Genomic DNA, 15493 nt, shown 5'->3' with positions numbered 1-15493 from the left:
GCGCCAGGCCAGACTCCCTCCAGAGGTCAAGGGGATCCTGGCTGGCAATCACAGGGAGAAACGCAATGGTGGAAACTCCACTTGCCAGAACTTTAAGTTTTCAAAAGGAAAAAGAGACTGTATGCCTGGCTGAAGAGACTGTGCAGAGCTTTTAGAAGGAAACGGTATGGAGGGGAGGGACACCAGGAGGCGGAACAGAGGGCTGGACTTGCAGGAGTGGAGGATGGACAGCCAGCCCTGCTTCCGGGTCCTTCCAACCTGGGGCTGTGGGAATTCCCCAAAATGGCCTAGCCAGAGCCCAAGGCAGAGTGAGAAGGCCATCTAGCGGTGGGGGCTGGAAGGAGGGGACAAAGCAGGGCCCAGGGAGATGCCTCCTGGGGGGCTGGGGTCAGGAGCCAGGCCCCTACCTGTGCTCAGCAGGGATGGGGGAGGAATGGAAGATGGGAGGTGGAGGGGAAGGTGGAGGAGGAAAGGCTGATGGGAGGGAAGGAGGTGACTCTCCGCCAGGAAGAAGGGCAAAGCCTAGCAAAACCAGCAGTGGGTTCTGAGGGTGCCTGGGGCTTGGAGCCTCTCCCTGGCCTGGGGAGAGCTGCCCCCCACCCAGGTCTGAGGGGAAAGGCAAAGAGAGGGAGCCATCTGGCGTCTGCAGGTGGAAGGCAGTGGGTGTCTGCTGCCTGGGACAGAGGCAGAGGGCAGAGGCTGCAGCTTCTCCCAAGGGCTCAGCCCAGGGCCCTGCTTCCAAGACAATGAACCCAAGGTCCTCTTGACAGGAGAGAGCCTGCTAAATGAGGCTGGGTGACAGCTCTCCTGTGCTGAGAATCTAGCCAGTCCCTGGCCCTGGGTGCCTGGCCTTGACAGGCTCCCTGGGCACCAGAGCTGACGAGATGGAGCCAGGGCACATCGTGCTTTGTCCCTCAGTAGAGAAGCCTGAATAACCCTTCCTGGTGGCTCAGGGTGGTACAGATTAGAAGGGAGTTAATCCTGGGGGGAGGGGAGTCCAGCTGTGCCCACTCAGTGCTCTATGCCACTCCAGCCTTTGCTCCTGAAACACCTCCCGCCTGCCCCAACACCTCCCTTTTCATGGAATGACCTCCCACTGATCTGTCCTCAATAACCAGGTGCAAGGCCAGGGGGAGCAAGCAGAGGGAGGAATGCCTAGAGGCCAGGGCAGCCCTCTGGCCCCAAAACACCCTGTGATGGGACATTTGCAAGCTTTGCAAGTGACCACGACAAACAGGCTCACCTCCTGTTGGTCTGTTGTTCCCAGAGCTCAGGGCACACAAGCCACCCAAGCCAGCCAATCGGGAGTCTGCTATCCTGGCTTGGTGGACGCTAGTTCTCTGCTCAGCCACTGGCCTGGAAGGCACTGAGGGATGCAGTCTGCAGTCTGGTGAGGAGGAAGGGATAGATGACAGGGCAGAGGTCTGCCCTGGGCACACCTCTCCTCCCCACCAAAACAAAATTTGCCTGTAAAGCAGGTGCTCTGCTCTGGGAAGGTCCCATTGTCTGAGGCTGGGCTTCCAGCTGGGCCTGTTCCCTGAGCTCTAGGGAGAACATCGGGGCCCCAAGGGAGCTCTGAGGACTCAGCCTGTCCTCAGGGCCAGATCTCCAATCCACATAGATACATTCATCCTGGTCCCATTCCAGAACTGCTGGGAATGGTGAGGGTGCGTTCCATAAAAACAGTTTCAGGTCTAATTTTTCTGACATACTTAGGACTTTTTTGATATTTCTTTTTTCCAGATTAGAGGTTAACATATTGCTAACCTCTAGGGACATTGCCCATTCCTAGGATGCTGCTCTCTGAGCTTCAGGACTCCTGGCCAGCTCAGACTTTGACCCCAACACCTAGCTTTTGGGGGCTCCGTGTATGCCAGCTCTCAACCTTCCCACCCACTTCCAGACAAGGAGCCTGAATCTCGGAGTCAACTCATCCCGGCCCTGCACTTTGCTCTGATCAATCGATTGTGGGGGTGGTGTGTTGAGAGAGAGACAGACAGAGAGAGAGAGAGAGAGAGAGAGAGAGAGAGAGAGAGAAGAGAAAGAATGTTTGCAGCCCAGGCACAGTAGCTTCCAACCACTTCGATAGCCCCCTTGCCTGAGCTGGGGTGCAGCACTTAGACCCATTTGGCCTGTGCCCATCCTAGGGTCCTCCTAATGCACCCCTCTGCCCTCTCTGCTGAGGTTCTAACATGATGTGTTCATTGCGACCCAAGGAAGGATCAATATTTTCAAGTTTTTCTAAGGTGCTTAAGGCAGTTCAAACAGCAATGCTTTAAACTGTGGCTGCTCCTAACGACCCTCTGTCCAGGGACTCAGAAATACTCAGAAGAAGCCTGGACTCTCTTTCTTCCAACTCAGGAATAATAACCTGCAGCATGCAGTCTGGGAGTGGGTGGGGATTAATCAGAGCAGGGCAGTGTTGCCCCTCGACACGACACGTGAGAGACTATTCGTTTGATGCAGGGGGTGTCTAGACTGTCCTTTAAAAACTTATGTTGGTTTTAACTGAAGCACCTACCATTCCAGAAGAAGTAAAGGGGGAAACAGAAGATGTATACAAAGCCAGCAGTAACTGATGTTATCCTAGGAAACGGGCCTCCTCCCACTCACCTTCATCTTCGGAAAGATCTTTTTTTTTCTTCTTTTTAACTCGAAGCCTTCAGGTGAAAATAAAGCAACAGCAGTAACGGGGGGGGCGGGGGGGAAATGTAGCCTTCTTCAGGGTTAACATCAGAAGACAAGCTTGTGCGGCTGTGGCCAATCAGATGCGCCCCTGCCAGCTATAATATAGTGCGAGAGGCGGCCTGTCTCACAAGCTCTCCAGGCTGGCTACCATTTAAAATCAGACTCTTTTTGTCTCTTGATTGCTGCCTCCCGACCCAACTCCGATGTGTTCCGCTATCAGCGACCGGCAGTCTGCCATCGCAGCCCCTGTCTGGGCTGAAATTTGCGGAGAGTCCACCGCAGCGGCAGCGGGCAAGGTTATATAGGAAGAGAAAGAGCCCGGCAGCGCGCGAGGGAGCGAGCGAGCCGGAGCGAGGCAGCCGAGCGCAAGGCAGGGCGCACACGCACACCGCGCGCACCCGCTCGCGCGCAGACAGACCGCGGGGACAGCTTGGAAGTCACCGGGTTCCATGGGCGAGATGCTGCTGCTGGCGAGATGTCTGCTGGTAGTCCTCGTCTCCTCGCTGCTCGTGTGCTCCGGGCTGGCGTGCGGGCCCGGTAGGGGATTCGGGAAAAGGCGGCACCCCAAAAAGCTGACCCCTTTAGCCTACAAGCAGTTTATCCCCAACGTGGCCGAGAAGACCCTGGGGGCCAGCGGCAGATACGAAGGGAAGATCTCCAGAAACTCCGAGCGATTTAAGGAACTCACCCCCAATTACAATCCCGACATCATATTTAAGGATGAGGAAAACACTGGAGCAGACCGGCTGATGACTCAGGTAGAAACCCACGCGTGGTGTGGAATGCGTTCCCAGGGGTTGCTGAGATCAGGCACCCAGACTTACTCTGTTTACTCTTCCGCCAGATAGAAAGGCAGGCGGTTTTCCCTCTCCTTCACCACCACCTGCCCACCTAGCACCTCACCCCTTCCCGGAGGAGAATGGAGGTTAAGGGTCCAGCCAGGAAGTTTGGGGTATGGGTGGGTGCTAGCAGCAGGAGATGTGGTCCATTATGGCCCTGATTTAATCAGTTTTGCAGGAATGGCCTTCCCTCTCCTGCAGCACCCCGGCTTGTAACTTGGGGAGACCTTCACTTTGGGGGCGTCTGCTCTCACTTGGAAAAGTAGACAGCAGAAAATAGAGGGAGAGGGTAGGACGATCCCCACGATCATAAAGTGGCGTCCAATGCACTGTGCAGACATGGCCTTGAGCATTAGAGAGCAGAGCCTGCATGCTTCCCCTCCCCTCTGTGGTTTCCCTGGCCAAGATGACCCCCATCCTCGGACCACCAACACCACCACCAAGGACCCTTCCTGGAGAAGCCAGGGGCTGTTTTGACCGCAACCAGGGGCTGCAGAGACACCAGCCTGTCCCCCACTGTACCACGTAGCTGGCGTTGGGCTCCCTCAGCCCCAGAGGAGCCCACAGAGTGAGAATATATGGATATTTCTTTAAGGATGCTCTGGGGTTCTCCGGAGCCTTGAGGTACCTGGGGGGGGGGGGGACTTAGAACTTGTTGGCATCGCCTTGCTTTAGTTTTGAACCTGCTTGCCTAAGAATTGGGAACAAATAAATATTAGTGGAGGAAGTGGCGGTAGAAGAAGCAAAGCAAAACATGAATTCTTTTCATCCTTCCCACCTCCTTTGAGACTTCTGGGCTGCCAATCTCCCAGCCAATTCTAGACTTTCTGAAACTCCATGCACGTATAAAGCTAGAAATGGGTTTCCTTGCAAATATAGGTCAACATCCTTTTTATTGCCCTATTAAAATATTCAAGTCCTACCTTTAGGGCTAGGTGCGCACCGCGGCTGCCTGAGCGGCGCTGGCGGGGCGAGCGGAGAGGGCGCGCGGAGGGAGGGAGGGAGGCGGCCTCTCTCTGCGCCGTTCCGCTCATCCCGGGTCCCTGGCCTAGAAGACCTGCACCCAGGTGGCCGACCAAAGCTGGCGGGAAGACCGGGACTAGGAATCACAGGGAGGGTCCTTCCTCGCATCTTTCCCGACCACCTTAAATCTAGATCGCGAGTGTGGACGCGCTCGCCTGTGCCAGACTGCAGCTCAAGCCACAATTAACTCTGCGCAGGCCAGGGGCGCCTGGCGCGTGCAGCTGGCCGGAGTGAGTTCTCCGGCCAGCTGGGTGGAGGGGGGCGCGTCCCTTATCATCCTCGGTCTCCGCGGAGGAGGAGCCTTCTGGGGTCCCTTGGAACCTGAGAGGAGAGAGGCAATGATGGGAAAAGCGGCGGGGGCGGGGACACCTGAGGTTCCCCAGCCGAAAAAAAACGTCTGCGCATTCCCTTCTCCTCGCGAGGCGAAGCTGAAGCAGGGGTTCCCGCTGCACCCCTTTCCAGGGTATTAGGCCGACCGCCTGGTGCAGATCTGCGAGTGCGCCGAGCCGCGCAGCCAGGCAGACGCATTTCAGCTCCACTTACTCCCGGCTGATCGATGCCGCGGCTACGGTTTCAGCGCGCTCGTGGATGGGCTGCGCCGCCACCCCCCACCACACGCTGCTCACAGCCCCGCCGGAGCCGCCCTAGCTCCTCGATTTCCGCGACCACTCGGAGGGAGCGGCCCGGGGCTGCAGCGCAGGTCCCGCGGGCTGCTTCGGCCGCAACTCCCGGCCCCTCCGGCCTCCGTGCGCACCCAGAACCCCAGTCGGGTCCCCTGCCCGTGCGCCCTGCCCGGGACCCATCGCTCCGTGCCCTGCCACTCTCGCTGCCGCGCGCGCAGGCAGCATTTGAACTTCTGACCTTCTGTCAACTTCCCTCAGACGAATGAAACGAAAACAAATACTTTTTTTCCTTGGGCAGTGGCCATTCCCGTTCCCCAAACAAAAGAAGGGGGAAGAGACAGCCATGGTGGGGGTGGGGTGGAGAAAGCCAGGCCGGGAGCCTCTTCGAGCAGGTTCCCGCTTGAAGGGTATCCTAAAGGTGTGGGTAGCTGGAGGGTGGCACCGTGTGGGGTGCCCCTGGCTCCCCCACCCTGTACTCCACCTCGGTCCGAAGGTTAAGGGGCGGGCAGAGGGGCAGGACTGGAGGTACGAGGCTGGGAAGGAGGCTGCTGCTAGGAACCTGCTCACCCGAGGGCCCCTTGCTTTCAATAACCACCTGATTGGAGCCCAGGTGCACCCTGTCCTCCGTCTGCCTCCCTCCCAGTCTGTCTCTCTAACAGTGACTGCCGCCCGACTCCCTCAACCATGGCAAGATCGTCCCCAGTGGAACTTTCAGCGCAGTTGTGGAACGCATGAGCTGCTGGTTAATATTAACTCCGGAGAGGGGAAGCGCAGACAGACTCGTTCTCTGCGTGCAGGCCGCGGTGCCAGGAGAGGGTGCAGGCGGCGGCGGGGCGGGAGCCGCAGGGCTGGGACCTGGAGGCTCGGGCCTGGAGGGGGACTGCCTGCGATGCTGTGATGCCCAAATCTCCTGCGTGCCCCGGGCCTGGGGAGGATTTTCTATCTAGAGCACACGGGTGTTCCCCAAGCTGGAGGAAGGGAGTTGGGAGAGGCGTGCCAAGGGACTGGTCTCTGTTGAAAGTCTCTGGCGCCAGAGGAAGCCCCTGGCCTCCTTCTGCAGGATGTGCGGTGTAGAAGTGGATGGTGGGCATGAGCAGGCATAGAGAGCAACTTGGCCTCCTCCACCTAAAGCCTGGCCCAGCGGCCCTGCTGGGCTTCACTGTGACTGCACAGGGTCTAGGCATGATTTGAGGCACAGGACACAATGAATTAATAATCAGAGGGGCTTCCTGGCTCTGCCCATCCACCTGGCCAGGCCATGGGTGTGTCCCGCAGGTGCCACAGGCCTAGGGCAGCTGGAGAGGGCATGAGAACTCGGGTACCACCTTGGAGACCCTTGACCTCGGTCTATGCAGGTTGCCTGGCCTGTCTCAGCAATGGGCTCCTGACCTGGGGGTCCCGGCCCATCCCTGCCCAACTGGTCTACCTCAAGATGCAGGAATCCTGAGTCCTGCCCCCTCTGCTTTCTTCCCTCTCCTAGCTGTCCGGTGGACCCAGTTAAAGTCTTATCTTCTCCCCCTCCCAGGAGAAGGAGGAGCTGGGGTGGGGTGGGGGGGGGTGTGCTCCTGCACCTGCACTGCACCCACCTTCAAACGCAGCTCTTAAGCAGACCAAGTTTACTGATTTTGATGTAAAATGCATTCAGTCCTAGAAATGACCTCACTCCTATCTCTCTGTCTCTATTCTTTCTTTCTTTTTCTTCCTTTTTCTTAAAACTACTGACAGGCCCACAAACCTGCAAGTGCTGACCTGTTACCAGGGCCGCCCCCCACCTCTCCCCCACCATTTGTTGTATGTTTAACTCTACAACCATATTACTGGTTTTTATTGCTGCCAAATACACAAAACTTTTCCTGTTGCGCAATTTGTCAGTCCCCTAAAAGAGCAGGCAGCAATCTCTGCAAGATTCTCCGCCCTTTGCCAGAGACTTCCCCTGCTGTAATTAGGGCCCTTGACAGAGGCGGTCTTTCCCCTTCTACCCCACTTCCAAGCCACCTCTCACGTCACTGGGCCTGCAGGAGGTTAGAGACCCGCCCTACCCTCTGTAGAAACCAACTTGAAATTGCTTCTTGCACCTCTTCTCAGATCCCCTTCCCCATGAGCCCTTGTATTTTGTTCCCTTGCTCTGAACCCCAGCACAGCAGTACAAAGCTTTAGCTAGTAAGTTAGTACCACCATAAACTGTGACCCAAGAATGACAGAACCCCATCGCCCCAAAGCCCAGCTAGCCTGTGGGGGTGGGGAGGCAAAAGCATTGAAGAGTTCTAGGCTGCAGGCCTAGAAAACCTTTCCTTCCCCTTCTTCTCACCACCCCCCTCCCTTAAAGTTTGCTCTCCAAACTTGCTGGACACCATTCTACACCCGGGCCAAGAAAACAAGAGGGAGGAAGAGAACAGGTTAAAGAAAACAAGCGCACAATCAGGCCACAGACAAGCCTGGCAGAGAGGAGTTCGCAGGGAAGGAATGTGGCTGCCCAGACCAAGAATGTTTGTCCTCCCACCCTGCCTGTGCAGGGCATTGCACTCACCTGCTGGCCTTGCACTTGGCAGGCTCCACCCTGAGCAGGCACTGCCACCCAAGCCCTCACCTTTGGCTTCATTCTCAGCGAAGATAGGTTAGTAGGTAGGAAGGCCAGGAACAACAGGGCCTCTGGCTCCAGGTGCTTGGGTAGTATTCCCTGTCTTAGCCACACCTGGGCCAAGGTGGGGGCTCTCACAGGCGTGCAGAAAGGGGGTACAAAAGGGGAAAGGCACAGAGTGGCTGATGATGCCCCTAGAGGATGCTGGGCTTGGTGCCCGAAATGCCCAGTTTACCTGCTGTAGAGAAACTTTGGCCATGTGAGTTGCCTTTGCCCCTGGACACAAGAGGAATCCTCCTGGGTATAGCGTTCCTGTTCCCACCCAAGGCCCTCCAGTCTCCCCACTGCTCTGCACGCCCCACCCAAGGCCAGGCCATGCCTGATGAGGGATTAGGATGGTACTAGGACCCCAAACTAACTTGCCTGCCTGTGGGTCCCTCTCTCCACAGAGATGTAAGGACAAATTAAATGCCCTGGCCATTTCAGTGATGAACCAGTGGCCTGGAGTGAAGCTGCGGGTGACGGAAGGCTGGGATGAAGATGGGCATCACTCTGAGGAGTCGCTGCACTACGAGGGCCGCGCTGTGGACATTACCACCTCTGACCGTGACCGCAGCAAGTACGGCATGCTGGCCCGCTTGGCAGTGGAGGCCGGCTTCGACTGGGTCTACTACGAATCCAAGGCACACATCCACTGCTCCGTGAAAGCAGGTGAGACCTCCTCTCCCCCTCCTCAGGATCCTGTAACCCTTCACACACTGCACCCCTCACTCCAGTTCTGTCCCCCAGGAAGGTTATAAAGTCACCTGTGTGCCTGTGGATCTGATCTGAGGGAAGGACGAAAAGGCAGATGAGGAGGAAAAGGCTAGGGAGACAGGGGGCCAGGTGATGCCTGGGATTCCGCTGTGGGACCAACTCCCGGTCCCCAAGCTAGGAGTCACCCCAACCTTTGAGGCCAAGATGGCCCCAGGTCTCCACGGTGCTCAGATGTAGGGAGCCTGCAGCTTTCTGAGCCCCCACTGCAGATGGAGAATTGGGGAGAGACAGGGCTCCCAGGTTGGGAGGGTGAGTGGGGCTTTCTTGGTGACTCTGCAGGTATCCCTAGGTCTACCTAGATCCTTCCCCCACACAGGGCTGCAGGCCCACTGCCACTCCCCCCAAGTCAGGAGGCTCCCTGGGATCCACACAATGCTGCTCCTCCCAGCTGGGCGCTGGCAGAGTCTAAATTCACTTAACTCATTCCCTGTCTTTGGGAAGCAGCCTGGTGGGAGTCATAAAGTGGGTAGTTACCACTTTGAGCATCTGGAGCCCTAAGGCCCAGCACGATCCGTTCTTAGTAGGTGCCGCTGGGTGCCCTGGGCCTGGGGCAGCCGCAAAGGCTCCCTTCCCTGACCTGCAGCTGGAGGCTCCGCTTCCTTGGCCCTGCGGCGCCACACGCTGTTGCCAGGAGGAACAGCTGCGACAGGAACTGGCATTGTCACACGTGGTCCCTGGGCACACCTCGCTGTCTCAGCCCAGGCTATTGCGTTTAGCAAGGCGGTCCACGGAGAATTTCCGAGGAACTCTGCCTCCTGGGCCGCCCTCTCGTCCCCGCCCTGTTTCTCGATTCCTAAACTGTATCTTAAAAGTCAAATTCTAGTGGAATAACATTTCCAGAGTAGGGGCACACTTCCTAGGTAAAGAAAATGCAACAGTGGCGGCGGGAGGTGGTGGTGGTGGGGGGAGTTACAGCCCGGAAGGAGTTTGGCTCGACCATGGGCAGCAGGGTGGTCCTGATCGCGGGGCTCCGCGGAGGTCACCCTGCGAGACCCCACCTGCTGCAGCAGGATGGGAAAAGGGTCAGCGGGATCCCCTACTACACCAGCCCCGCCGTGGCTCCAGGCGCGCCCTTCCCTCCAGGCTTGCCACTGCCTCCACGCAGAGCCTCCTCCTCGCCGCCCCTGCCCGCGGGGTCCCCCTGGCGGGGATCCCTGGAGGTCTCCTCGGAAATGAGCAGCGGTAATCCCGCCGCAAGGGTCCCGGCGCGAACCCCGCGCCGAGCCGCTCATTCGCATTCCGCGCACGCAGGCGGGGGTGCGGCGCGCTGCGTGTCAAGCGGGGTCGTGCGACTCGACGACTGGGGCTCGCCAGCGCCCGGGGTCGCATTCCGGGGGGCTCCAGAGGGCCTCCCACTGCCGGCCCCATACTTCATGCCGGAGAAACCAATGAGCAGATTAAAAACCTTCTGTAAATCCAGCAGGAAGATCCTTTCTCGCAATCTCTATTTGCAAAACGCATGATCCCGGAGATTGGAATGCAAAGAAGACGGGGGACCTCCCCGCCCCCCGTGGCCCCCCGCCTTTCACCCTAACCTCAATTATTGTCACCCGGACAGTGAGCCTCAGAGAGCGACAGAGGGCCCAGAGAGCCGTAGTCAAGGGGCCTTGAGAACAGGCGCTTGCAGTGCTCTGAGCAGGCCGGGCCATTTAAAATTCAAATACACATCTCGAGTGCTCACAGGAGAGGTCTAGCTGTGCAAATAGTGCCTGTGGGGCCCGGGCCGGAGAGACCATGTGTGAATTGCACATGGGGGGGGGGCTTTGCACCTGAGCAAATAGGGAGGGGGTGGCCGAGGAAAAATGGGAGGGGCGACGTGGAAATGTCCCGTCTTCCAAGAGTGTCTCCTATTTATTCCAGAAATCACAATGGCAATACTGGGCCCTTTATTGGATTTTAATTAGAAAATCCACACAAGCCTCGGATTTTCACACCTCGGGCAATTCCCTGGAATGTTTGTCCAGTTGCTACAACTACTACAGCTATTTTGCGCCCTCGCTCCCCCACTCCTGCCCCCGGGCCCAGGCTAGGGGGTTGACGCGCAATCTCCTTGCCCTGTGCACCCCAAGGCGCTGCGCCCAGCCCAGGACAGGGTGGGGAGGCGGGCGCACCGGCGCCCGGAGAGCCGACTTTCCGAGACACAAGAGGAGAGCAAATATCCTGGGCTCTGCGAGGCTGGGTGTGTGCCGAGCCAAGCGGGGGATGGGCTGCAGGAAGGCGGAAGCCCAGTGCACAGACGGCCCCCTGCCGGAGATTCCGGCCAGCCCAGCCTCTGCCCGCCCCTCTAGGCTGCTCCGGAAGGTGCCTGCGCCGCACTCTGGCCATGCAGCGGTGGAATGGGGACGGGCCCGCGCGCGCATCGTTGACCTCCCTCTTTGCTCATCGTCTTTCCTCTCTCGTCCCTTTCTCGCCTGCAGAGAACTCGGTGGCGGCCAAGTCGGGCGGCTGCTTCCCTGGTTCAGCCACCGTGCACCTGGAGCAGGGTGGCACCAAACTGGTGAAGGACCTGCGGCCCGGGGATCGCGTGCTGGCGGCAGACGACCAGGGCCAGCTGCTCTACAGCGACTTCCTCACCTTCCTGGACAGCGACGACGGCGCCAAGAAGGTCTTCTACGTGATTGAGACCCGGGAGCCGCGCGAGCGGCTGCTGCTCACCGCCGCACACCTGCTCTTCGTGGCGCCGCCGCACAACGATTCCACCGCCGGGGAGCGCGAGGTCGCCGCGGGGGGCGCTCTGGGCCGCCGCGCGCTCTTCGCCAGCCGCGTGCGCCCGGGCCAGCGCGTGTACGTGGTGGCCGAGCGCGACGGGGACCGCAGGCTGCTGCCGGCTGCCGTGCACAGCGTGACGCTGCGCGAGGAGGCGGCGGGCGCGTACGCGCCGCTCACGGCGCAGGGCACCATCCTCATCAACCGGGTGCTCGCTTCATGCTACGCCGTCATCGAAGAGCACAGTTGGGCGCACCGCGCCTTCGCCCCCTTCCGCCTGGCGCACGCGCTGCTGGCCGCGCTTGGCCCGGCGCGTATGGACCGCAGCGACGGCGACGGCGGGGGCGGTGGCAGTGTCCCCCAGCCCGCGCCAGCGTCGGCCGAGGGCATCCACTGGTACTCGCGGCTGCTCTACCAGATTGGCACCTGGCTGTTGGACAGCGAGGCCCTGCACCCTCTGGGCATGGCGGTGGCGTCCAGCTGAAGCCGGGCCGGGAGGGCCGCGGGTGGGCGCGGGAACTGCAGCCAGGTGGAGCAAAACAACAGGAAAGCGCACGGAATGAGACTTTCATTATAATACATAATAATAATAAAGTAGGACACTCCAAAATAGACTGTAAGGAAACAAAGACCCCGGGGAGTTCCGTTGTTGTGTTTAGTTTATATATATATTTTTTGAATTTTTGGTTATTTTTTCTCATCTCCTGGCTATTTATTTGGTATGAATAGATGTTTTAAATAATATGAACCGGACCTTCAAGAGCCTTAACTAGTTTGTGTCTTGGATAATTTATTATTATCATGTGAACTGTATTCACGGGGGGAGAGATTATTTTGTGCAGCCAAGCGACCTGCTCAGAGTCTATTTTTCTACATGTCCCCGGGTCCCGAGAGTCGGGGATGGTTCTGTGCTCGCCTGTCCTCTGCCGTGCTCCTGCTTCTCTGCCAGTGTAAACTAAAATCACGCTTCATGGGGGTCCACAAATTATATTTTTATACACAGAATTGTAAATTAGATTTTTTTGAGAGATCAATACTTAACTGAATGACATTTCATTTTTTGAAATAGTGTAAAATATGAAATATATTATTTTAATTTAACTAGTTTCCAATGTTAACAGCCGTCTCCTGTACTGTCTTCGTGGTTTCACATTTGCTTTCGTCATCTTAATTTGGGCCACGTTCTTGGAAGCCGAGACTGTTACACACTCACACATACACTTTTTTTTTTTTTTTTTTTTGGACAAACTGGAAGAACTCTGTTATTTTTAACTTCAAAGAGTTTATTAGAAAATAATATTTTTTAAAAGCGCACATAGTGATGAGTCCGTTGAGGATGGAGCCTGTAGTTTGTACAGAGAAAAAGGATGTTTTTGCATTAATAAATTGAAACATAACTGCTGTAAATTTACTAAAATGTATTTTTGAATATTTTGTAATAGTTTTATAGAAATAAAACGTGCCACGCACAGATCGGTTAGTATGAAATAACTCAGAAATCCTGTTGCAGCCCCTGTTCTGTTCATTTGGGCTTCTTTGTTGGGAAACCTAGCACCTCCAGGATCCGCCTGTGTGCTGCTCGAACTGTGAGTGCAGGCAGATGTGGCGTAAACAGCCAAAGGAGTCCTTGTCACCTCGTCACTGGAGAAACCACAGCTCTGGTGATAGTTATGTTGTAAAGCTGCTTTGCATTCTCAGAGATTGGGGTGCCCTATGTGGGGGTCCATCTTTCCTGACCCCAGCTCTTAGCTAGCAGAGCCCAGGCTGTAGCCCTGGAGGAGGTGACAGAGGGGAAACTCTCAGTGTGACTCCCTGTGGCTTTCCATGGTCTTGCAGTATATGACCTATAAGCCACAGCTGCTTTCTGAAGTTTCCTGTGACCTTGGTAAAGAGGTGCTGATTGCTGCTGACCTTCCTATCTGGGCTGAGCACCCTCTGCATGGTCTCTGGGGGCTGCTGCCAGAGGCTGCGACCATGTCTATTGTCAGTAGGGAGTGGGTGCCAGGCCTGAAGTTGTGTCCCAGGGAGGTCTGTGCTGTGAATTTAGTCACTTCCGGTTCTGGCCTCGTGGATGCCTCGTGTCATAATTGGCGCTCTGGACAGAGACACCTGAGGAGATTGCCAGCAGAGGATGCCTGTGTGGGGCAGGGTGACTCGATGTCAGGAAGAGGACTTGCTGGGCCTCAAACCCCAGGGCAGGTCCAGCTCCAAGGGGAGGCCTGTGGAAGTCTGCAGCCAGAGACTGGGTCCCCAAGGGCTTGTTGTTCAATGGGCTGTGTCCACATGGATCGCCCTGGGCCCTTCGGTCAGGGCCAGCCCCCAGGGCAAAGCAGACCTGGATTTCTCCACTTTTCTTGGTCTTCCAGGGGTGAGTTGTGTCACAGCTGGCATTTCCAGTCTTAGCTGGTGCTGGTAGCTTCTGCCAGTTTGGCTGTTCAAGTTGGTGTGATCAGGGGGAAAGGCGCAGAGGGCACGCTTAGGCTGTGCTTGGTGTCCTGGAGCCCCCTTGGTTCATCTTCTAAGATCCTTCCACAGAAAGCCAGGTGTGGTGTCACACACCTGTAACCCTATCCCTTGGCACCCTGAAGGAAGATGGTCAGCTCGGGTTCTACGTCAGCCTGCACTGAAACCAGCAAGACCCTACCTCAAAAACAAAAACAGTAAAAGAGCTTTCCACAGAGGAACGGTAAGACAGGAGAAGAAAGGAAGCCACTGTGCATGTAGAGAAGCCTCACGCTGGCCAGAAAGAGGCGCAGTCCTGCAGCCTCCATGGGGACTCTGGTCTCTCTTTGGGGTTATAGTAACCTGGAGTTTGTGCAGAGTTTGCTGCCTGCCCCTTGGGATCAAATTCATATCTGCTTCTGTCAAAAATGTGCTTCCAAATGTAGTTGACACTGGATCATTGTGCGCTATTGTTTGGATCATTAAAGAAATTACAGAGGCTTTCTGCTATGTCTGTTATGTGGCCGAATTCCGATCCCACACCGTCATCTGCTCCTCTTGGTTCTTTCCATGAGGTTGTGCGGACGATGTGAAAGAAAAGTCCCATTGAGCAGCAGGTGGCCCTCTCTCAATGGGTGAGTTGGGTCCCAGTGCAGCTGGACACGGGATGCCTGCGCCGGCTGGGCTGACACAGCTCCTGCCCTGAACAAGTCCCTGTGCTGTCAGCATGGTGCCCACGTGGGGAATATTGGGCAGACAAGCAAAAATGCTGGTCAGTTGAAGGATTTGGCCAGAAAGCAGCAAAGTGCCTGCCAGGGAGCCAAGGTGGCATCTGAGCCAATGTCCAGGATTCTGCAAAGACACAGGTCAGGTGTCAGGTCCATTCATCCGTACAGATGCCCAGGGCAGCAACCATCATGAAGTATTTCCTGCGTGTCAGCCTTCCCAGGTGCATGGCTAGATACGCATTCTGGGACAGAGGACAGGGTCCACATCTACTTTCACATAGCCTTTAAACTACACTGGTCTTTCTGAATTTCTTTCTTTCTTTCTTTAAAAATTTTTAATATTTAAAACAATCTAAAAATAATACTGTCTCCTGCTCCATGAATACTACATTTAAACTAGACTGGTCTTTCTGAATTTCTTTCTTTCTTTCTTTAAAAATTTTTAATATTTAAAACAATCTAAAAATAATACTGTCTCCTGGTCCATGAATACTACATGAAACTGGAATTTTAGTGTCTCTCAATAAAGCTTTATTAGGATACATAGTGCACGCACATTGGCTTACACGTGCAGACGGCCTGGTCCTGTGCAGAGCTGAGCCCCTGTAGCCTGCGGAGTCCCAGCTGTCCCCATCTGGCTCTCCACAGCACCTTCCTAAGTCCTTCTGGGGATCTCACACTGAAACCAGGATTGGCTTTGTGTGCTAGGCTGGGGTGGGCTGGGTCCACCTCTGTCCACTGGTAGGTCTCTTCATGAAGGGTTCAGGGTCACACTCAGCCTAAGCAAGCCTGAGTGGGGATAGGAAAGGGTACCTGGGACCAAGACACCCAACAGCGGCAGGGGACCCAGGAATAGCCCGAGGTGACCACACAGCTTTCACTGGGCTTCCTGAAAAAATATCCTGAAGAGAACTGGAGGGAAGTCTGGGTGCTGAGGGAGCTTTCTTTTGTTTTTTAGCTGGGCCTGATTTTCTCAAGTTAAGGCATGTGTGTGCGTATATATACATATACATATACATGTATATGTATATATACAATTCCCACTTTACA

The 15493-nt window shown here is 56.1% G+C and overlaps 1 protein-coding gene across 1 annotated transcript; it reads left to right on the top strand.

Annotated features, from left to right (window-relative positions):
* The first annotated feature begins 2809 nt into the window (after positions 1 to 2809).
* Shh (sonic hedgehog signaling molecule) lies at positions 2810 to 12772 on the top strand. The gene is made up of 3 exons (XM_003469458.5): positions 2810 to 3446; positions 8201 to 8462; positions 10985 to 12772. The coding sequence occupies exons 1-3, from the start codon at positions 3138 to 3140 to the stop codon at positions 11755 to 11757; spliced, it is 1344 nt and encodes a 447-aa protein (XP_003469506.2). The 5' UTR covers positions 2810 to 3137; the 3' UTR covers positions 11758 to 12772.
* Positions 12773 to 15493: the final 2721 nt, after the last annotated feature.

Source organism: Cavia porcellus, unplaced genomic scaffold (genome assembly GCF_034190915.1).
Source record: "Cavia porcellus strain 051 isolate PalLab524CR breed Dunkin Hartley unplaced genomic scaffold, mCavPor4.1 scaffold_6, whole genome shotgun sequence".
In the NCBI taxonomy this organism is placed as follows: domain Eukaryota; kingdom Metazoa; phylum Chordata; class Mammalia; order Rodentia; family Caviidae; genus Cavia; species Cavia porcellus.
This window is presented reverse-complemented; position numbering and strand designations above follow the sequence as displayed.

What these genes read in the sequence shown, in the direction of transcription:
- Shh (XM_003469458.5), top strand. Translation starts at nt 3,138, where the DNA reads ATGGGCGAGATGCTGCTGCTGGCGAGATGTCTGCTGGTAGTCCTCGTC. An exon ending in CAGACCGGCTGATGACTCAG is followed by an intron (nt 3,447 to 8,200) that starts GTAGAAACCCAC and finishes CTCTCTCCACAG; the next exon opens with AGATGTAAGGACAAATTAAA. An exon ending in CCACTGCTCCGTGAAAGCAG is followed by an intron (nt 8,463 to 10,984) that starts GTGAGACCTCCT and finishes TCTCGCCTGCAG; the next exon opens with AGAACTCGGTGGCGGCCAAG.